Source organism: Dipodomys merriami, unplaced genomic scaffold (genome assembly GCF_024711535.1).
Source record: "Dipodomys merriami isolate MVZ:Mamm:240054 unplaced genomic scaffold, mDipMer1.0.p SCAF_3, whole genome shotgun sequence".
NCBI lineage: Eukaryota > Metazoa > Chordata > Mammalia > Rodentia > Heteromyidae > Dipodomys > Dipodomys merriami.
The window spans coordinates 16,026,777-16,051,194 of NW_027204492.1; the positions used below are offsets into that span (position 1 = coordinate 16,026,777).

Genomic DNA, 24,418 nt, shown 5'->3' on the forward strand with positions numbered 1-24,418 from the left:
GATTTAAATTATCCATCTGTTCTTGCAGGTTTGTCTTCTGCTAGTATTTTTTATCCTATTATTCTTAGTTGTTTCAAATTCTGTCTCATCATTTAAAAATTGGTGCCGTATCTAAATATAGTTCTGACAATTGCTTTGTCTCTTCAGAGTGCTTTACTTGACTTTTAATATAGTTTAAATGGCTTGCCTAAAATGAGACATGGAAAAAATGAGACATGGTACTTAGACAATAGGAATCAAATTCATTCATTCACTAAAATAATCATATTAATAAAAAATAATTCACTAATGAATTTATTATTGTTTTTACATTGCTAGGGTTTGAACCCAGGTCTTAATGCTTGCTAGGCAGACACTTTACTACTTGAGCCATACACTCCCAGCCCTTTTTGCTTTTGTTGTTTTCTGAATAGGTGCCCTGACCATGACTCTTATTTACTCTTCCTGTATAACTGGAATAGCAGGTATGAACCACCACATCCAGGATTATGAAATTTTCAGGGCATATCAGTACTGGACCTCACACTCTTATTTGGCTGTACCACTTGAGCCACACTTTCACTGCCAGCTTTTTCCTGGTTGATTGGAGATAGAATCTTGTAGACTTCTCCACCTGGGAACACTCCACCATCCTCAGATCTTCTCCTGAGTAGCAAATATTACAGGCATGAGCCACCAGCATCAGCCATATTCAGCTTTTATTGATTAAGTTGGAATCTTACATCCTCCAAATATCTGACTCACAATGGGTAGAATTGCAATTGTGAGTCACCAGGCCTGCCTGTAATTAGACTTGTATGAAGTTTGATGTTGAGGTAGGAGTTGGGGGTATTTAATGTGTGTTGTAGTTCTAGCCACCAGAGGCTTCAATTTCCTCTCGTGTCCTGTAACAATTTTTTTCTTCTCATCTATTACTTTTGGAATTCTTTAAGAACCATTTAGTACAGTTTATGTCTTATAAGTATCTCAGTTGTGATGTACAGGGCAAGTAGGTGTTGGCTATACTCCAGTGATTGATCTTGTTATTTTACTAAATGTTGAGAAGTTTTTCTTAACACTACTGTTTCCCCTTAAGTATGATAGGGAGGCTAGAGGGAACCACTTATCTAATTGTACTTCCCTCAGATATATCAGACCTTGGTGGTGTTTATACTCATTGCGGTGCAGTTATCTATCATGGGGAATGTTCAGTGTTATTTACACACTATCCACCCTGTCTGAAAAGAAAGATTTGTCTTGGATTTTCATTCTAAAATATTTGTGTCATTTCCTGAGGTAAAAACTCATGGAAATGTAGCAGATCCCTAAGTGTGAGACTTCAGGCATTTGAACTCTCAAGGTAGTACATATTCAACAAAATTATTTTTAAGTTCCCTTACATTCAAATTAAGACCCTGGTATTTAACTGGAAATATTACCTTGTGTATGTCACTTGAGCTCATCACTTTGTTTCCTTATCAGAAAAAAATAATAACAAAAGCGATTCCAAACAAATATGGTTATAGCAAAGTTGAATAACAGGGCAGATGGGAACAAGTATACCATAGATTCTGACATGCATCTTTCAGGCATAAGTATTAGCATAATATTATAGCATAATTATAAGCATTAAGTATTCGTTTTTCCTTCCATTGAGTTACTTATATTTGAAGATAAAGACTGGTTTTAGTTCAGGCCATTGAAAAGCATTTATCCTACCAGTGTAGAAAGTTCTTATTAAAAACTATTTGCCATTCTTACAGTTCTGGAAAAACTGCCCTGGAATGGGGGTGGGGGAGGATTGTCTGCTTCTGTAGGGATTGCCTTCTTCTATAGAGCTTGAAAAGGATTCCATGGTTCATTTATTTTGTCTCTTCTTTCAACCTCAGCATCCTTTTAGAAAATTCTCAGCCTTCTGGAAAAAAAAGCCCATAAAAGCATATTTCCTTCTGTCTAAATCTAATGCAGGTATATCAGCACCACATATGAAGGACAGTGATTTTGTTTCTAATGATAGGCTACATGTCCTCAGGGGATCATAGAAAAATATACTGAACCATTTAAAGAGAGGTACAAGAATTCATTTCCTTTTCTTTTGGGGCATCATAATTTGAAGAAGACATTGATAGCACTAAGGTGTGGCCAAATGGTGCAATTGAGCTGATGATCTAAGCATCTAGAAGTCTAGAAACCTTCCTGGATATCAAACCTTGCATGGCTCAGCTCTGTGTATTGAAGGTATTTCGTTGCATGATATCCTAAATTCTTTTGCAGTTGTTCTGGTCCTTTTAGTTTGTGAAATCTCAAGTTGCCAAGAAAAGCTGAGCCATTTCTTTTCAGCTAGTGTTAGTTCCTCTAAGTGCCCCTGGAGCCTTGGTATGAGCACTTGTGCTTTTTTATTCTCTTCTACTGTGATTTAGAAATATGGGGGGCTGGGAAAAACCCACAGATGTGCTAAGTGGATTCAGAGCTATGGACGTGGAAACCAAGAACTCCCTGAGGTTCTATCTCAACCCTTAGCCCCTTTCCCCTGCAATGTGTGTTGTTGCTATTCTTTCTGCAGAAGAGTTCATGATCTTTTATAATTTTCATTCTGTATTGATCCACCAGCAGTGCTAGTAACAGAAACTTTTAAAGAAAGGTTATTGACAGTAGAATCTGTGGGATTTCCCTGCCATATCTCTTATACATTAGAGAATGAATAATACACTGTGTGTTTCCGATAAAAATTACCTTGCAGAGAATTCATTTTACTATGGCTTAGATGATATAAATTCCCTGGGATAACATACTGCAGCGATCAATCTTCTTCCTTCTCTTACTTCATCTCGTCCTCAAAGCAAAGAGGGAAATGTCCCATCTGCTTTATTGCTCTTAGGACTGTAATTTCTTCTAGTACATTTTCATTCATAGAGGAGAAACCAATGGGAACATAGTGACTTTAAAACAGAATTTAAGCCAGGTGCTAGTGGCTCACACCTGTAATCCTAGCTACTAAGGCTGAGATATGAGGATCACAGTTCAAAGCCAGCTAGGGCAGGATTGTCTGCGACAGAATCTTACCTCTAATTAGTCACCAGAAAACTGGAAGTGGCACTGTGGCTCAAAGTGGTAGAGTGCTAGCCTTGAGCCAAAAAGCTTAGGAACCGTGCCCAGGCCCTGAGTTCAGGCCTCACAACTGACAAATAACAACAACAACAATAACAGCAGCAACAATAATAATAATAAATAAAAATTTTAAAATAGAACTTAACTTTCCACAAAGATTTTTTTTAGAATATACATATTGGGTGTAAGACAAGAGCAGTTAGAATATAACTGTCTCTAGGACATACTAGTTGGTCCATTACTTGTATTTCATAGCTGTGCCACCTTGAGAAAAATATCTCCATTCTACTGATACTCAATTTTGGCATCTGGCAAACCAGGATTACTATTCTAAGTTCAAAAAAAATAGCTGTCACAATATAAACTCTAAACTATATAGCTTGTGAATATTTTAGTGTATCATTTATCTTAATCTAGCCACAACTTACCTACCTTTGGAGCACAAAGCCTAGTATTAGGCTCTAATGATAGATCATTGATAATAAATAACAAATGATTGCTAGCTGCCATTAAAATTTAAATCTCCAAATTCCAGATGATTTAAAATAATCATTGTCATATGATGGTGGCTCATGCCTGTGATCTTAGCTACTTAGAAGGCTGACATGTATAGGATCACAGTTCAAAAGTCCATGGGACTCCATCTCCAAAATAGCCTGCAAAGAAAAGCCAGGCTGGAGGTGGGGTTTTAGTTTTAGAGCTAAGCAAATGAACTGACTAGAAGTGAGGCTATAAGTTCCAAACCCCAGTAGCACCCAAAACAAATCCATCACCTGTTTCTTCAGATTGGTTGGGAAGATTTTTCTGGCCCTGTTCAACTTTAAGAATAAAGAATTGAACATACAATCACACAGGGAGCTAGAAAGATTGTTACAAGATAGATAATAATCATTCTAGGAATTGCTTAATGTTCTAAACAAACAAAACAAATGAACATACAGTAATTAGTGGAAAGAAAAACATTTTCCCTACGGTGACACAGTTGCAAACCCAGTAATGGTTACATGTTACCTGCCTTGCACTCTATAGACAGGAATACAGCTTCAAAAAACAACAACAACAAAAAAAAACTTTTGTGGAAAGTGAAGTTCTCATTGAAACTCATTGTTTTTCTCCTGTGGGCTTGTGAGCGCTGTAGAATTTCACTGGCATCTGTTCAACATGGTTGGGCCTAAGTCTGAGGAAAGAATCAAGGGAACATGTTCCACCTTGTGAGGAATCTAGGGCAGATGGTGGTGGCAAAACCTAAAGCTCACTTCCGCCACAGAAGACTGAAATGTTGGACTAAATGATCCCAAGGAACGGCTGGAATACAGTCTCTCCAATAGTGTGAGAGTGGTAATAATTTGATTTTTCAAGGCTCATGAATTGGCATCATTTGGACTACATCTGCCATGGGCCTTTGCATTTTGGAAGGAACTGGAGGAAGCTAATTTTAAGCATCTCAGTAGACATAGTTCTTTTTGTTTGTTTTTCCACTCTTCTATTTCTTGAGAAAACCTAGTGTAGTGGTTGTTTTTCCTTCCATCATCTAAAGGTAGATATCTGATTATTTGAGATCACTTGTGGCTAGAATATTGCAGTCTGGAGAAAATGAGATGTTCACGTTACTGCTTTCTCTTCCAAGCCAATGACACTAATTGGGCTTCATGCCAAAGGGTTGGGGCAACAGATGTAACCGTGAATTCATGGTCTCGGTAGAGTAACCAGGCTTCCAAGCTGTGTGGATGCTGAACTTACCAAGGATGCGTAACACTTCTTTTTTTTTTTTTCCAGATGTTCAGCTTGCAATTATTTTTAATATCAAATGTATAGATAAGTGCATGGATTGTTTTTGTTCCCATCCAGATACACATCCAGTAGATAAATTCCATTTTCAAGTCTGGCAATCTGTCCGATAGCTTGCTTTAAAGTTATCTGTAGAAAAATCTACCAACAATGATTACATTCGTGATAGCTTTTATTCTTGGCTAATAACTTGCTTCTCCTCTGGGGGCCAAACAGGTTTTGATTGTTATGTGAGTTTATACAATATATACTTTTTTGTCAAATATTTATCTCTGTCTAAAGATGAAGAATCCTGCAAAACAATTTTTGAAAAGGGATAAATCAATAAGAGAATGAGAAATGGCTTCTCATTTAGCCAATTTTTAATTGATGCTTTCATGAAAGGCTGAAATGTTAACTCAATCCTGGCTTTTGTCGTTGGAAATATAATTTGTGCGTTTAACAATTTATATGCACGTCAACGTTTGGGCTTGATATTCAGAAAGGAAAATTGATTTATAGGCACAAACAACTGCAGTCGTATCGGTAATGGCAGAAATTAATGTGAGTCAATTATTTAAGGCAAATAAGACCTTAATCACTAAAGCAATAGAGCCTATCAAATTCAATGATCCCTTGCATTTTCATGCTTTAATTTGTGGGCATTTTTTTTAATCTCCTATTTTACAGAGGCCTTTGAGATTGTTGTTCGCCATGCCAAGAACTACACCAATGCCATGTTCAAGAACAACTACCCAAGCCTGACCCCTCAAGCTTTTGAGTTCGTGGGTGAATTTTTCACGGACGTCTCTCTTTACATCTTGGGTTCTGACATCAATGTGGACGATATGGTCAATGAATTGTTCGATAGCCTGTTTCCAGTCATCTATACCCAGATAATGAACCCAGGCCTGCCTGAGTCAGCCTTAGACATTAACGAGTGCCTCCGTGGAGCAAGACGTGACTTGAAAGTATTTGGCAACTTCCCCAAGCTTATCATGACCCAGGTTTCTAAGTCCCTGCAAGTCACGAGAATCTTCCTCCAGGCTCTGAATCTTGGAATCGAAGTGATCAACACTACGGATCACCTGAAGTTCAGTAAGGACTGTGGCCGTATGCTCACCCGCATGTGGTATTGCTCTTACTGCCAAGGACTGATGATGGTTAAGCCCTGTGGTGGTTACTGCAATGTGGTCATGCAAGGCTGTATGGCGGGCGTGGTCGAGATTGACAAGTACTGGAGAGAATATATTCTGTCTCTGGAGGAGCTGGTGAATGGCATGTACAGGATCTACGACATGGAGAACGTGCTCCTTGGTCTCTTTTCCACAATCCATGACTCCATCCAGTATGTCCAGAAGAATGGAGGCAAGCTGACTACCACTGTGAGTACTAAGTCTACAGGTTTTGGAAGAACTGGACCTGATCGGGTTGGGATGACGTACCCATTAGCAGGTGCTCATAGAGAGAATAAGAGCAGAAAAATAAAGGGTGTGCAAGGATGGCAGATGGACCAAATGATCTCAGAGCGAGCTAGACAGTATATTAAAAACACGGGTTATAGAGTCACAACCCCTGACTTTGCATCTTACCTGCACCTACTTTGTTGCTGTGGGCCATTGGGGAATGATTTTATCTTTATGAGCCTCATTTTTTTTACTTATTAAATAGAGACAGAAAGAACATCTTCTTGGGGGAATAACATGTGAAAGCACTTAGCATCTGTCTGTCACATGGTAGGTCTTCAATAAAGGTTACCTATTATTACCAATATTTCGGCTATCATGATCTTCAGTGCAATCTTTTGGAGTGGGGGATATTATCTCCATTTTATGCACAGGAAAACTGAGGCTTAATGGACTTGCTACTTTCTTCAGGCCACTCAACTGTAGTTAGTAGAATAGCCACAATTAAGAAACTGGCACATCTCCCTTTTATTCAGTTATCACCACCTTTGCTAATTATGATTTCATTCTTGGGCCCTTAATCCTGTATGTCACATTATTACCATATTGGGTAGTGGCTTTAAAGTGAAGATACCTAGCTAGTGCTCACTAACTACACCTACATAAGAACATAGGCAAAGTTACTGTCCAAGTTCTTCAACATACATATTTATAGCCTTAGTTATAACCAGTCTAAGACTAATGAGATAGCTGATAGCAGAAGCAAAGTTCTGTGAGGCAATAGACACTGGTATTGTTCATCCTGCACCATAGGAGGTAGCCACTTTGAATGGGGAGCAGAACATCCATCCCAAAGACACCTGGCATATCTCCCTTAAGGTAATAACTAATATGTGAGTGGCTGCTGGCTTTGTGGGAGGTGGTAGCAAAACTATTGAGTTCACTACTGTTGTAGAGCAAATACTGCATCTCAGGTGCTCTACTAAGTCAATGTACATAATATGACTTTGTAATCCCTCAGATAGGTTCTAATTTTGTTCCTACTCTGTACAAGATGAAGTGAAGCTCTCAAAGTTAGTTAAGTGAGAAGAGCTGGGATTCAGTCCCAGCTTGGCTGGCCTGGTTGACTCCGGGTGTTAGTTTTTATGCAGTACAGCTTGTGTGTACTGTGTCTGGGCAGTTTCTTATCTGTCATGTGGACAGATCAGGCCAGTTAGCCTTGTCTTGAAACTCTAGAAGCAAACAGCTGTAGGGTGTATTGGTTTCTTGTGGTGAATTAATTAGGAACGATGACAGAAATGATACAGCCCTGTACATGACTATTTATGGAGCAGCTCCAATTGTCCCATTTCCATTGGTAACCATTATAAACCTATATACTGGGGAAATATTTTATAGTAAAATAAACAAAAAATGCCCTATGTAATGATAGTGTTTTTCGTTGGCTAATTATTCACTTGACTGCCTTATAATTTGAGACCAGATTCTGAAGCCTTGCGCAAAAGTAAATTGCACAGGACTAAAACAATGAAAAGTAAGGGCATTTTTCATATGTTCATTCACTAATACTGATCAAGGACCCATTATGTATCAGACACAAAGCAAGGGTATCAGGGCTGTGGTGATGTCTTTAGTAAGAGAAAAGACCAGTGTCAAGAGTATTAAACATTGCCTGTCCTATTGGTTATTTTATGGCAGCACAATTGATCTTCAAAGTATCCATCCTCCTTTAATATTCTTATACACAAAAAGATGAGGTGGAAGCTGGTAAGTATTTAAGTACACTGACCCGATAAAGGTGTAGAGTATTTGGTAGACATGTATTAAGCATCTGGTTGTGTATGGAATTCTGTTTGACAATAGGGATTGAAAACCACACAAGATACAGTGCTTAAGTCTTCTAAAAGGTCAATCTAGCCAGACAGTGGTACTCACGCCTGGAATCCTAGCTAATCAAGGAGGCTGAGATCTGAGGATCATGGTTCAGAGCCATCCCAGGCAGGAAATTCTGTGAGATTCTTATCTCCAGTAAACCACCAGAAAACTAGAAGTGGCGCTGTGGCTCAAAGTAGTAGAGCACTTAGCCTTGAGCTGAAGAGCTCAGGGACAGCGCCCAGACCCTGAGTTTAAGCTCCATGATTGACAAAATAAAAGAGGGGGGTGGTCAATCTCTAGAGTGAACACATCACCATCTTGTGAATGTGGGAAGGGCTGTGTGAAATTAGCTATTCTAATCCCATTGATTTCCAAATGAACAAACAAAAGTTCAGGAAGGTTTACCTAGAGCTAGATGCAGAATCCAAGATCATCTGCTTGTTACAATCAAATATTCTTTTTTTATTTTTTTATTTTTATTTTTATTTTTTTTTATTTTTTTGGGGTCCGGTTGTGGGGCCTGAACTCTGGGCCTGGGCACTGTCCCTCAGCTCAAGGCTAGCGCTCTACCACTTGAGCCACAGTGCCACTTCCAGCTTTTTTCTTTTTGCTTATGTGGTGCTGAGGAATCGAACCCAGGGCCTTGAGCATGCAAGGCAAGCGCTCTACCACTGAGCCACCTTCCCAGCCCCAAATATTATTTCTGCCATAGACTCTGGCCCCCAAGTAGACCCTTCACTTTAAAACCACCATCAGGATTTTTTTTCAGAGACAAAGTGAACTTAAATTGGATAGCTATTTCAGGCTTTCCAACTTGCTACATCTTTTGGTGTATGCCCAGGTATATGTGTGCACATGCGCAGCATGCAAGTGGGATGGGGGAGCACCTTTTGTGTCATTATCATGCAGGAGGAAAGCCTGTGGCTGCCTAGAGGTGCTCAGTGATGCAGTCCCTTTCTGTTTGGGCCATTAAGGGCCTGATTGCTCCCAGCATCCAGCATGTTATGAGAGCATGAAGTCGGCCATCTCCTGGGAATGCCTGAACTAAACTAGAAAGCATATGTAAACTCTGCCTTGTTCCTGTTTTGTTATGATCACCAAGTCTAAGTAATACGTATCCAATGGTGGAAATTGGGGGTGGGGAGGTGGAGAGGTGGACATCACTGGCCCAGGCGTGTTCTGGACCAGAAAGGTCCAGAACCGTTTCAAGAAGTAAGGGAAAGTAAGGGCTTAATAGATTGCAGAATGCTATTCAGGTTAACAAATACACAGAATGCCCCCAGAGCAAGAGCTGATTTGGAATGAAAGCATTAATGAGATTCTGCTTGCTGGCATGCAGTCACCTTCCTGTTGTGATAAAACAACAGAAAACCCTGCCAGTCCGCCCCCTCAGAGACTGCCTTAAAATATGATCTTTCTTTGCTGTGCAAGCATGGCCTTTTCTAGCTGTAGATGGAGGGCTGGAGTCTGCCACACAGGGACTTTAGTCACTTATTTTAGGGGTCACCATCCACTCCAGTCCACCCCAGATTTTAAGGGTCATTTTGATCATCTAAGTGAATGTGGTGTTCTTAATTTGTATGTGTGTGTATGTGTGCATGTGCCTACACATGTGCATGCCTGTTGGTCCTGAAGCTTGAGCTGGGTAATGTCTGTCCCTGGCCTTTTTTGCTCAATACTAGCTCTCTACCATCAGCTTCGAACTGCCCCAACTGACTTCAAACCAGGATCCTCAGATCTCAGCCTCTTAAGTAGCTAGTATTACATGTTTGAGCCACCATTGCTTGGCTTCCTTTGTCCTTTGTTGAGCCAAGTCTCCTTATGTATCACAGGCTGGCCTTGAACTCGACATTCTCCTAACTTAGTCTCCAGAGTAGAAAGATTACAATTGTGCATCAGTGAATCTGTCTAAAGTGCTATTATATCTTCTGTCTCTCTCTGTCTGTCTCTGTCTCTCTGTCTCTTTCTCTTTCTCTCTTTCTCTCTCTCTCTCTCTATTGCTTTCTCTCTGTGTCTTTCTCTCATTCTGTGGTACATGAATTTGAATTCAGGATCTTGCTACCATTTGATCTATGTCTCCAACCCTATTTGCTTTAAGTAGTGTTTCAATAAGGGTCTTGCTTTTTGCCTGGCTGCCCTTGCAACCATGATCTTCTTACCTATACCTCTTAAGTAGCTGGCAGCATAGACACAGGCTGCCACATCTGGCTTGTCTGTTGAGATGGGGTCTTAGTAACTTTTTGCCTATGCTGACCTTGAATGGTGATCCTTCTGATCTCTTATCTCCCAAGGAGCTGTGGTTACAGGCATAATATATTGTGCCCAGCTGCCATCATCTCTTAATATTATTTTAGTGCAACGAAATTGATAAAAAAAATACGAGTAAGTGTGAAATACAGATGTGAGTGTATGTGGAGGTGAGAAGAAAAAGCACTGAGGGAGAGAAAAATTATATTGAAAAGATAAAAGAAGCGTTGACAAGAAGCTGTAACTAGCTTTATTTTGACTCTTTACAGACACAAACTAGGATACATGTCTTGGCTCCAAGTGACTATTAAGTCTTTAATACATAGTCTTTTATACTTGAGTATAAATATTCTTATTGACTGGGGGCCAGTCACTAAGCTCACACCTGTAATCTTGGCTACATAGGAGGCAGAGATCTGAGGCTCATAGTTCAAAGCTAGCCTAGGCTGGAAAGTCTGTGGGCCTCTTTGTCTCCAAATAACTACCAAATAGCCAGAAGCAGAGATGTGACTCAAGTGCTAGAACATTAGCCTTGAGCATAAGCAGCTCAGGGATAGCACCCAGGTGCTGAATTCAAGCCCCAAAGGCTGGCACAAAAGAATTCTATTCCTGCTAAGCTTATCAACACATTAGTGAATTCCATGTTTTATTCTTTCTCAAGAGAGTACAGATATAAAATGGTTTATGATATACATACTTTGCACATTGTTCTTCCACCCAACTTGTTGAATGTCACCAAGTTGTTGAATGCTGGGGATGGAAGACAGGGTCTTGGACATGCTAGGCTCATGCTAGGCATGGGCTCCAGGACTCGGTCCCATCTCCACACTGCCTGCACAGTTTCTTTTCAAACTTCCACTGTGTTTATTCTGAAAATGACAGTCATTACCATCCCTCAATGTACAGAGGACATGCACAGCCGTTCATGTATAATTCATCATATATTAAATTAGTAATAAGCAGCATCTTAGATGTTTATCCTCCCAGAAAGTTTCTCAACTTTCTAATTTTTTTTTCATTTCATTTGGTGTTTTCAGCCCCAAACCCAAGTAGTGGCTCATAAGACCCTGGCTAGGATTTGAACTCAGGGCCTCATGCTCTTACATGGCTTTTTCACTCAAGGCTCATACTCTACCACCTGAGCCTTGTCCTTACTTGGGCTTTTGGGTGGTTAATTGGAAATAAAAGTCTTGCGGACTTTCCTACCTGGGCTGGCCTCCAACTGTTATCCTCAGGTTTCAGCCTCCTGAGTAACTAGAATAAGAGGTGTGAGCTACTGAGGTTGTCTTCTTTGACTTATTTTGGCACATCTCTGCTGGTACATCATTGGCCTATTATGCAATGCTTCAAAATGCAAAATCACAACCTTTCAATGACCACTATTTCTCCGTTTATGTTCTCATTGCAATACTCATTTTCTTACCCTTTAGAAAAGGTGTGTTTCGGAAAGCGTTTATGGAGCATTTAACTGGAGAAGCTCTGAGATACACATTGAGAGACCTAACGAATGTCTGCAAGTATGATGGCGAATGAGTCTGGTGCTGTGTTCAGGGGATCGTCTAGCAAGTGAATGGCAGAACAAGGATTCAAAGATGTATCTGCCTGACTCCAAAGCCCTTGTTTTTAACCATTCCTCCATATCGTTCTTCCAAACAGTTCCTGTCTCTCCTCAGTATAGTCGACATTCCCCAAACACAAGCTAAATGGGTTTTTATTATATTATTTAATATCCTGTATTAGTCCCTACTGTTTTTCCAGCTGCACAATCACTTTTTGAATTCATTCTCCCTCCTTAGAGACTCTTGTTCTAGTATTTCCCAATGACATACTAAAAAGCATTAGGGTTTTTTTTTCTTCATCTTCTAAACACTTAAAGGCATAGAGTGATTTCTAGGAGAAGATCAATTGTTTGGGTAAGTGATTGGCTTCGTCTAGAATCTCTCAGCAGTGCCAGTGATGAGGAGCAGGTTACCTACCAGTTGCAGTGGTGACTGTTTCCACGGGACCTACAGAGTTGTTTGATTGGCTGTGCTTTTTGCAATGCAGGGATTGGAACCCAGGGCCTTGTGCATGCTGTGCATTCACTCTACCACTGAGCTCTATCCAGGTTTCAAAGCATCTGCCTTTGATTCTGAATAGTGCAAGACCATTGAGATCTCTATTAAAGAATTACCTTAGGTAGTAACATTGCCTCCAGAGAAACTAACATATTCTGTTATCTGACTACATATATTTCTTTTGCTAGGATTTCTAAAGATAGCATCAGTGAAGTCAGTATTAATTCATGTGTGGTAGAAAGCTCTGGGCAAGATTCTCCTGTTGCTCCTTGATAATAAGCCATTCTATCAAATTCTTATAGTTTTCTCCTATCTGTGTGAGTGACTGTAGGCTGTCAGAATTTTTAAGGGTAGCTCTACCTTTCTCTCCACTGGTGAAGGCTGAAGGGAGATTGTCAGTGGTTAGTTCCTTATGCAATCATTCAGGACCTTCATTTTTCAGTCTCAGATTGAAATACCTTGTCTGAATTCATACAAGCTGTTTTCAGTAGCCAGTGATTTGAAAAGAACAAAAAATCAGTAAGCATATAACCTTATAATATATAATCATATAACCTTAAAAATCATATAACCTTATTAACATTGACAGGTCCACATCTAGAAATGCAGGAAGCAGCTTTCTTTCACCTGAGTTCCATATCTGGAAAGACAGAAATGTTTATAGTGTTGTTGTTTTTTTCCAGTCACAATAAAAATAGCTTTGACATATTCCATTTTTTTAAAAAAAAGACAGTTTTTTAAAAAAAAAAACTTAGATAACCTATTTGTTGAAAGACTACAATGGAAAAGTCAGTACCACTTTTTGAGACACTAAATTATTAATTTCAGGGCAAGTTGGAAAGCTAACCATATAAGGAAAGCTTTTCAATGTTTTATCCTGAAATTAAGTGGACTGCAGATTATTTTAGGAAATTAGTTGGACTTTTCATGAATCTAAAATTGTTTTCTTTGGTTGACAAGAAACAGCAAGATGATTACAAGTTGCTTGTGTGTTTCTACTTCATGTGTGTGTGTGTGCAAGCATGTGGGTGCACACATGTACCAGTCTTGGGGCTTGAACTCAGGACCTAGGTGCTGTCCCTAAGCTTTTATTGCTCAAAGCAACCGCACTCTACTACTTGAGCCACAGCTCCACTTGTGGCATTTTGGTGATTACACGGAGATGAGAATCTCACAGACTTTACTGCCTAGGCTGGCTTCAAACTGTGATCATCAGATCTCAGCTTCCTGAGTAGCTGGGATTATATATAAGTGGGAATCACTGACACCTAGCTAACTTAGACCATTTCTTAAAAGGACCCCAATTTAATTTTTTTTTCTTTTTTTCGGTCGTGGGGCTTAAACTCTGGGTTTGGGCGCTGTCCTTGTGCTTTTCAGCTCAAGGTGAGCTCTCTACCGCTTGAGCCACAGCGCCACTTCTGGTTTTCTAGTGATTTATTGGAGATGAAAGTCTCAACAGACTTTCCTGCCCAGACTGGCTTTGAACCGCGATCCTCAGATCTCAGCCTCCTGAGTAGCTAGGATTACAGGCACGAGCCACCAGCACCCGGCTTAGGACCCCAATTTAAAAATGGAAAACACTTCAAACATCACAGGAGCAGTTCGTAACAAAATGGCAATGTAGTATAGTAATTCCTCAGGAGAAGGGGCTATTTGAATATTTGCTGCAGTGAAGTTTCCCAGAAGGCCAAGATGAGATGTGGCAAATGTTTCCCAGGGTGCTTCAGCCTTTATTAGATAAAATACAGACTTCATCATTAGCCAAGTACTGAGTGCTGCACACTCTAAGAGGCCTTGCATTTGCTATTCTTCTCCTCGTTTGGGGGGTGGTGGTAATATTAATGGGGTAAAACAAATAACTTTTGTTTGGGTGAACGTACAGATTTCTTAATGTCCTTTTAGAATGTCCCTATGATAAGTACATAATCAGGCAAGTCTGTTTTCCTGCTTCGTATGTGGATTACAAAAGAGGGGATTGATGCTGCATTCTTATTCCCCAATTCAAATCCTTTCTGAATAATATTCAGAGAGTGAATTAATTTTTCCTTTTCATTCCACACAGAATATCTAAAACAGATAAAGTAGGAAACAGAGTCATTATATTTGGGCCCTGTCTATTATCATTCACTGACTGAGAGCCTATCTAAGCCTTTCTGCTTTTTGTAGATAATTAATTTTGTTCCTAAATGTAGGAAAGAATGATTGTAATCAGTACGTTTTTACTTTCCACCACAAATAGAGCCCATTAATGATGTGCAGTACAAATAAACCTCAGAAAATATGCAGTCCCAGCACTGCTTCAAGTATTATATGCAGTTTTTTTTCTCCCAAAGAAAAAATTATATGTGACTTTAAAATCATTCTTGATTTGTTATATAGTTAATAAAGGGGTCCCTCTTTTTTAACTCAAGGCTATTTTTTCACAAAATCTCAGATAACAGCTAAGAAAGCTGGTTTGGTAAAGACACAAACTTGTCTACATATATATATATCTCAGTTCTGGGTATGGGTTTCAACATTTTCTGAATGATTGGATTTCAGTTACAGGTTCTGTTTCATAGGATGAAACCTAAAAGCACATAGTATTTCTGAAGAATTCCTGTTTTTGTACCAGTACTGGAACTTGAACTCAGGGCCTCACACTCTTATTTTATCTTTTTTTTTTTTTTTTGCTCAATGCTGGTGCTCTACCATTTGAGGCACAACCCCACTTTTGGCTTTTTGCTGGTAAATTGGACAAAGAGTCTCTTGGACTTTTCTTCCTGGTCTGGCTTGGAACTATGATCCTCAGATCTCAGCCTTTTGAGTAGGTAGGAATATAGGAGTTAGCCATCAGTGACTCTCATTCTCTGAACTCCTTTGGAAAGCATTTACCTGTTCCACACCTGTATCCCTTCCCTCTTCTAACTCTATCTCTTCTCCCTCTCCCTCATATTATACTATACTGTGTCTCATTCATTCAACCCCTATAATCCGTTTCCAGTGATGATGTTTAATGATGATCCTGAAATGACAGGCATGATGCCTGTTTCTGCTACTTGTAGTTCTCTAATATTTAGTTTCCTCTCTTGACAAAGAAGCCTGGGCTGGCTTCAAACCTCGATCCTCAGATCTAAACCTCCTGAGTAGCTAAATTTACAGATGTGAGCCACCAACACCCATCTTTCTTCATCATAGTTTTAAAGAATAGAAGTCCAGAAAACAGAATTTTTATATAGGACCTCTGCTTTCTACTTCCATAATCTAGTGGCAACTTCCCAGTATCTGTGTCTTTCTATGTACAATGAAGATGATGACGATGGCACTTGTTATGTTATGCTTCACATACCTCTAAGCTGTTTATCTGGATGAATTCATTTTGTGTTTATTAGTGGTCCTGGTGAGAGGAAGATTGTCATTAGCGCCATTTTCCTGGTTAAAGAAATGAGGCAGACAGCCTTGAAGTCAGTGACAGCTAGGAGGATGTTTCGGTTGCTATGCATGGAAGGAACTCCTGAGGTGCCTCTTTTGCCCAGGGCCAGAACCCTCCTTAGTGTTATGGGAGGGGCCTGGTCACTGATGCAAGCTGAGTCAGATGGTGAGAAGGCAGCATGGGGAGCCAGACATCACTCAGTGGCTTTCATTCTTGCCATCCTTCGCAGTTATTATTCATCCTGTTTTCAACAGAGAGCCTGGAGAATTTCATGCTAACTTCCAGTGGACTTCATTTTTCTTCCTCCTCCTGGTATTCATTAATCCTAATTAGATTTTTTTTTCTAACTGGCTTGGAGCTCCAGCATCCTTTGGGATCAGTGCCTATTTAATTTACCTTTTCTTCTTCTTTGTTTTAAATCTCCATTCTTGATGAGCTTAGTTGTGAAAGATGCTTTAAGAGATATACAGCTTACATTTTCTCTTTTTCAAATATACCAAGAAGAGTGAAATATCAAATTCTGTCACTTTCGTATTTGGCAGTAAACCCTGAAGCGATCTTTTGCAGAATGTGGAAGGCATCCCCTATTAACTTATTTTCTGATGTACTCAACTGCTCATTTCCCATTAACATGTTCTTAATGTAAAATGAATGGGTTCTTAACAGGATCAACCTCCTAGCAGATATTTTTTAAATTGTGAACACTTTAAATTATGTTGTAGCCAGTCTCCTTACAGATTTTCTAGACATTAAGTACTGTAGAAAAAAAATCAGAAAACTATATTAGTGTCTTTAGGATGATTAAAAGAAAGTAATAAATTTGAAACAAATAGACATGATCAAACTTGACAGAAATTATAAAACATACTAGACTTCCAACATGTGGGAAAAGGATGTTAACAAACCTCAGATCCACAGAGAGTGAAAGAATACACACTGGTGTAAACATTTTCCTCACGCATCTGTGTTTATCAAGCTTTAAAGTCTGTTTTCTCCCCTACCAATTTCTCCTGAATCTGTAATACATTGATTTAAAAAAAAAATTATGCATGACCCAAACTGTTGTGTTCTGAAAGATCCCATTCAGAACGGTATTGGCACTGGTTATTACTGACCAAAGACTTGATGAAATACTAAGAAATAATAAATTACAACATTCTTTTTTTTGCTTTTTATTTTTTAATTGTTATTATAAAGATGATGTACAGAGGGATTACGGTTGCATAAATCAGATAATGAGTACATTGCTTTTTGGACAATGTCACTCTGTCCCTCACTCTCTCCCAGTTTTTTTCCCCCTCTCATCCCCACCTACAAGTTGTATAGTTCGTTTTCCACATAGTGTCCAGTGAGCACCATTGCTGCATTTGTTCACCTTTTATCCCTCCATTTCTGCAAACACTCATTTTTAATAGCACCATAGAGACTTTTTTGTTTGCAATACTGGGGATTGAAGTTGGCCTTGAGCAACACCACCCCCCCCAACCCATCACACAGCTTGTTTTCCCCCATTGGTCATGGGGCTTCAACTGAGGGCCTGGGCACTGTCCCTGCGCCTTTTTGCTCATGGCTAGCTCTCTACCACTTTGAGCCACAGTTGTACTTCCAGTTTTCTGGTGGTTAATTGGAAATAAGTCTCATGGCCTTTCCTGCCTGGGCTAGCTTTGAACCACGATCTCAGCCTCCTGAGTAGCTAGAATTGCAGGCGTGAGCCACTGGTGTCCAGCCATAGTAGCCTTTTTTAGCCCTTGACATTCTCTCCCATGGGGTACTTATATTTGGGATCCCCCCTCATTAGCAGCACCATTACTAATCAATATTTGCTAAGCTCCTATGACAAGGTCCCTGATAGCAACACAGATATCAGCAAACTGTTTCAATAAGTTAAACAAGCTGGGTTGCAGCAGAATTTCTGGGCTATTTTCCTAATGTTACAGTATCTCTTTGTGGTGAGATGGCTAAGCTAAGTTCTTCACATATCTGAGGACTTAAAAAGCTCCGACTAATCTTTGCATTTAGAGTATCTTTGCATTTAGAGTTTGATGTATGTTGGAGCAGGCTTATTCACTGTGTACAGACAAAGGCCTCTTCCTCCATTTCTCCAAGCCTTGCAAGGAGGATCCATTATGTTCCCCTCCAAGGTGTTCAAGTAGATTGATTCCCAGCCAGCCAGAGGCTGGGTTGAGCAATCAAGTTTCCTAGCCACTCACAGTGGTCTACAAGGAAGATGGGTGAACACAGGGCAGTACCATATATCTGGATTCCCAATAGGAATTTTTGAACATTAATCTTCTTTGCTCTGGTTTACTGCTGAAATTCTTGGGAGCAGAGGGAGGACTCAAGCTGTGTTTATGGCTCCTTTGTTTTGAAATGTAAATGGTGCACTATAATGCTAAATTGCTTTTGCTGGGTACCACTGTTAAATGATTATTAAGTTGAGGTTGGTAAATAGATATCTATTCCATGTTATTGAGATAATTGAATGATAGCCTCTTGTTTCTGGACATTAACCTTTTTATTGGCTGTCTAAAACATCTTATCTGTTTGTATCTATTCTGCCTCTTCAGAGTGTTCCAACCTTTATGGTAAATAAGCTCCATTTGTTGAAAAGATGTTTTTTCAACATTGAATACTTCTTAGTATCATTGTCAAAAGTCAATTGACCCATCAGGGACCTACCAAAGGATTGAACTGAAGTAGCAAGACAAGGGGAAAGCTATGCCAGGGACTCAAGGAATCTGAGCCACCCTGGATGATGCGGACCTTCTAAGCACTGATTTCTTCTGGATGCTGTGTTTTAATTTGACAGCCTCTAGATTTACTGGTGATAGGAAGTGAGCCATTTGTGGGCATGATTCTGTTCCAATCCCTCCCTCTAGACACATCCTAAGAATAATACAGGAGTTCTTATTGCTGGAAAATTGGCTAATCTTACCTTACTTTTGCTATTGAAAGTAAAGTTCTCTCTAGGATATATATTCTATATATACACATACATATATACATATACATACATACATACATATTCTTTTTTTTGGGGGGGGGGGTCCGGTTGTGGGGCCTGAACTCTGGGCCTGGGCGCTGTCCCTCAGCTCTTCAGCTCAAGGCTAGCGCTCTACCACTTGAGCCACAGCGCCACTTCTGGATTTTTTCTTTTTGCTTATGTCGTGCTGAGGAATCTAACCCAGGGCCTCATGCATGCAAGGCAAGCGGTCTACCACTGAGCCACCTTCCCAGCCCCAAATACATATTCTTGTTCTTCCATCAAACTCATTTTGGGGGGGGGTCAGCTGTGGGACTTGAACTCAGGGCCTTGATTCTGTCTCTGAGTTCTTTTGCTCAAGGTTAGTGCTCTTCCACTTAGAGTCACAGTGCCATTTTTGGTTTTCTGGTGGTTCCTTGGAAATGAGATTCTCAACAGACTTTCCTGCTGGTTTGTCTTTGAACTGTGATCATCAGATCTCAGCTTCCTGAAAAACTAGGATTACTGAGATGAGCCACCAGCACCCAGACTTTCATCTAATTCTTATATTTTCTCAGTCACTCAACTCCATGCCTTCCTTATTTGGGACCATCCAAAATGAACTACTCTAGACCTCTGGTGTTATCAGGACATCTATTCCCCTCACTTTAGTTTCCACTCATTCTGGCTTTGATAGTAAGTACTGTAGGAGCCAAATTTCCTCTTTTTTTCTTAATTCCATGAACCTACCATTCACAATCTGTATAGACTCCCAGACTATGTGACTGGATTCCTTGTGGCTTCATAGGTCCTTATTTCAGTCCCTGAACCTTGAAGCCTGATTCTATAGGCCACCATGCTTCCCTGAAAGCAGCCACCTCCCTGTTTCACCTTTCACAAACTTCTTTTAAACAGTATCTCTCTTTTCTCAATGTCAATTAATACCCAGAATTCCTACTCATGCCCACCTTACTCAACTCTCCCAGAAGCTGGTCTTGTATTTTGATGGCAAAATATGAGAGGAAGAGCAAAACACACATTGAGTATAACTTGCAAAGCAACACACAACTTTCAAGATACCCCAAATGAAGGCATCTATTTGGGGAACTTTATTCTGCAGAATAAGAGACTATTGGATAAAAAAAAGAAGCAAATCTATCAGCCATGCCACTAGGAAGGCTCAACATAGACAGGGAAGATAGTTCCTTGTTTTAGCTTTTCGAGCCAGAGTAAGGAGATTTAGTTGGTCTGATGGAATGCTGGGAGCCAAGCCAGCAAAATAGAAAAGTGAGAGTTAGAACATAGCAAATGAACAGAGACACTTACTTATGGCTTGTAAAAAAAAAAAAAAAAAAAAAAAAAAAAAACCAGGACAAACCATATACTAAATGGGTGCTTTTGTACCATCTGTGAATTCTGGGATCAAAAGAAAAATCTCTAAATATTTCAACATGTTTGCTTTGTGCTTTTTGGCTAATTAGTGAGATAAAAATTCAAGCAAAACTCTTAGGTGTAAAAATATAGACAAAAAAAAGTCCATCTTGAAACATTCACACATGTCCATCAAGGAAGATGCTCACCATAGAATCTGGAACTTGGTTTCTGGGATTGACTCCATGGTATAATTTGTAAAGTGGAGTTCTAGTCTGTCAGAGGTGTGACCGGAAGTATCCTACCAAATCCCATGGTTTCCTTAATGATCTGTTCATGTTTATATCCTTGGAAAAATATCGATCTTAGGTAAGAATCTTTGTTTCTATTTTTTGTTGGTAGTGGTTGTGGGACTTGAACTCAGGGTCTGGGTGCTGTCCCTGAGCTCTTTTCCTCCTCTTCCTGTTTTCTGGTGGTTCATTGGAGATGAGTCTCATGGGGACATTTTTTGCCTGGGCTGACTTGGCTCTGAACCTCAGTTCTTAGATCTCAGCCTCCTAAGTAGCTAGGGTTACAGGTGTAAGCCATCAGCACCCAGTTTGTTTCTATTTTTTGTTTCTGTTCATCAAAACCTTCTATTTGCATCTTTTTCTCCTTACCTATGTCCTGTGGACAGTATAAAAAAATTTAATTTTTTTAAAAGTAACTTCTTCATTTTATAGTTAGCCTCAAGACGACAGTTGAAAAGATTCTTAAAGATCTAACCTTATATCTTCACTTGGAAAACCAAAAAACTAAGGCCTGTAATTTTTTTTCCCCAAAGATGCATGTTTATTATGAACATAAATTGGGTGTGTTCAAATTATGTCAGCCCCAGACAATTACTTATTCATTCATTTCTCAGCTTTGTCCAGTGTTTACTGTGTTGTAGAAGGCAAAGGGGACTAACACACTCCTCCTGTTTTTCTGGGAGCCTTGGGGATGTGGCTGGGAACCTGGGTTCCCCAGAAGCCCTTAGGCAAACAGGCCTAAGCTCTCTGCCTTCAGACCACCAGCCTGGTATTTCTTCTGCTGTACTGTCCATTTATTTTATGTGATCTGTGGCTATTCTCCTAAAATTTCTTTTAGAATTTTTCTGTCTTCTTGTACTCAAATGTATTCAAACTAGCATCAGAAGTTGCTTCTTGGTTTTCTTTGCTTTTGATTGTAGGATTCCTAGAAACTACAATAGATGTAGTATTAGAAGCTCTGTGTGTGTGTGTGTGTGTGTGTGTGTGTGTGTGTGTGTGTGTGTGTTTGTACACTGGTCCTGGGACTTGAACTGAGAGCCTGGGCACTATCCCTGAGTTTTTGTGCTCAAGGTTTGCGCTCTACCCCTTGAGCCACAGCTCCACTTCATTATTAGAAGCATTTTTTTTTGTGAGGAAGAGACAGAAAATAGAAGATGACATTTTATGCCAAGATATTTTTTGGATTGTGTTTTAACAGGTTGCCTGAGAAATTCTTTACAAGGACAAAATCAAGCATAAATATACATTTTGCACAAGGAGAGTCTTTGAAATATAGCCTACTGTAGAAATAGTGAATAGCAACTGTCCGTCTTATTTCCCCTTATTTACATTCTTACACAAGTCTAAGCAAATCAATATAAAGTGCTATTTGAAATGAGCTCCAGTTATAGCCAATTAGAGGTCAACATATATAATTTACACAAAATGGATAGGCAAAAACAAAAGGTATCTGTTGGGCCATGAGGAATGATTCTATTTTGTTTGCAAATGAGTTCTGTGAAGGTTGTTGAAAATGCATGATGCAAATCATTATTGTTGTTGTTCCATAAACCATTTTTATTCTAGGTTTGGTCCCTCAGCCTGTTTCATTTTCTTGTTTGTATGCATGCCATCCTCATTAGTGCAATTGAATTATAGAATGACCTACACTGTTAGACGGTTAGGCTGCTTGATTGAAATTATCTTTATAATGGAAATCAGAGAACACTTTTAACCTTGTTAGAGCACTACTGTACTATTGATTAATATATAAAGCAAGTCATAAATTTCACAGTGAGCTATTTATTTCCAGACAATCTTGTGAAAGCAGTTTGGGCTATATTAGAGAAACTTTCTTCATACCTTTGTCAGACTGACGCTAATGATCCTGATTATTTCTAGGACTTTCAAAGTGTCAGTGTTAATTAAATGAAGGCTTTAAAATATGGGTGGAAAAGAACACTTAAATGTTAATTCTTAAATGTTTGACAACGTGTATGAAGATCCTTTTGTTATACTTAGCTATTTTCAGAGAACTGATTTCATTTGAGAAGATGTCTTCCCTTAACAAATGCATGGCTAAGTGGCAACAGCCAAGATTGTCAAGGTCATAGTTTTGTGTGTATATTCAATGGGTGTTCATTGAGCATTTTAGATACACTATATACTGCTTATGTGATAGGAATGGAGACATGAAAAGAGCCAGCCTCAATAGAGTTTATAATCAGGTGGGGTGATACAAGTCAATGAAACAGAAACCAGCCTATATGTGTGGGAATAATAAGATCACAACTCTACTTAGGAAGGTCAGAGATGATATTATGGAGGCATTTTCTCTAATGAAGTTTCTTTTAACTGAAGGTAGAGGCAAAGGGAGAGTCTGTGAGGAAATGGATGGCTGGTCAAGATACAGCAGAAGCTGGGTGCCAGTAGCTCACGCCTATAATCTAGCTACTCGGGAAACTGAGATCTGAGGATCGAAGTTCAAAGCCGACCTGGGCAGGAAAGTCCGTGAGACTCTTATCTCTAATAAACTACCAGAAAACCAGAAGTGGTGCTGTGACTCAAGTGGTAAAGTGCTAGCCTCAAGCTCAAGAGCTCAGGGACGGTTCCCAGGCCCAGAGTTCAAACCCCACGGCCAAAAAAGAAAGAAAGAAAGAAACAACAGAAGCTTGGGGTTTGGGTGGAGATTGAGGCCTAATAGTGGGAAGAGAACCTTACATTGCTTTAGGATTTATTCCAGGGCTCAGATCTATGTCCTGGGCAATGCAAATCGACCCAGATCCTGAGACTTTCCATTGATTCTGGCAAGAAGGGACTTGTACATTGCCTCTCCATGACCTCTACTACAGTATAGCTGGCTTTGGCAACAAGCAGGTACCAGGGAATTTTTCTAGCTTCTTCTTATTCTAACCCTGTTTGACTAAAATAAATCCTTGCTAAAACGTTTTTTGGAAAGCATAATAAAAGGCACCACAGTGGCTAGAGGAGTCAGGCCTCCCACATTGGACCTCAACACCTGCATATATGGAGGTGAGGTTGGGAAACAGAAGCTTATACATCTTGGAGAGCCTGAACTAGTTCCAGAAAAGGGGAAAAAAAGCTTTGAGGGGGTGGGAGGGAAAAGGATCTTGTTTCTAAAGAAACTGCTTTCTATAAAAAAGAATCTTACTTTTAGACTGCTATTAGGGAAGTAGAGAACTAATTAAGAGACCTTCACATCATTAATAATTTTTCTACTTGAGTTTTATGACTACTAATCTTTTTAAAAAGCCTTCATGAAGTCACTGGGAGGAAAGCTAATGCACAGCTTTTCATCACATTGCCCTTCCAAACTCAGGTTAGATTTAATCATAAATTGCATACAAATAGCTAAGTGCTCGTTTCCACAGTAAAATGGCCATATTGTCGAGCCAATATTTGTTTGGGGAAAACAGTGCTAAAGGAGATGCTAAGTCAAAAGATCTACATAGATATTATGTCAAGAGGCCACCAGGTTGGATTGGTGGGCTTTAAATTAGTGGGAATAGAGTTTGGCAAGCTCATTAAGTCAGGGGCAGTGCGTGTGTGTGCGTGTGTGTGCGTGTGCGTGCGTGCGTGCATGCGTGTGTGTGTGTGTGTGTGTGTGTGTGTGTGTGTATTTTGCTGGAGATCAAACCCAGAGCCTTGCACTTGGTTGGCAGTTACACTACCACTGAGCCACATCCCCACCCTGGGGATACTTTTAAATAAACTCATTGTAACAGCAAAGACACATTTATTGACTTTTGGCTCCCACTCAGGAATGAAATGTCTTAGAAAGTTAATTATGTTTTCCATTTAAATTCTCCATTTTATTTGTCTTCTCCTCTTCCCTTTTACTACTTTATTCTTTCCTTTTTCCTCCTCTTTCCTGTTGCCTCTCCTTCAAGAAAAATGTACTAGGGAATACAGATTGCAATTTTATTTTCTGGGAAAAAAATCTT

The 24,418-nt window shown here is 39.6% G+C and overlaps 1 protein-coding gene across 1 annotated transcript in view; it reads left to right on the top strand.

Annotated features, from left to right (window-relative positions):
- The window catches only part of Gpc3 (glypican 3), a 408,112-nt gene that overhangs the window by 227,492 nt on the left and 156,202 nt on the right, over positions 1-24,418 (top strand). The window contains exon 3 of the mRNA XM_070039709.1: positions 5,545-6,239. Within this exon, the coding sequence (XP_069895810.1) occupies positions 5,545-6,239 (695 nt within the window). The remainder of the gene's footprint in view (positions 1-5,544; positions 6,240-24,418) is intronic.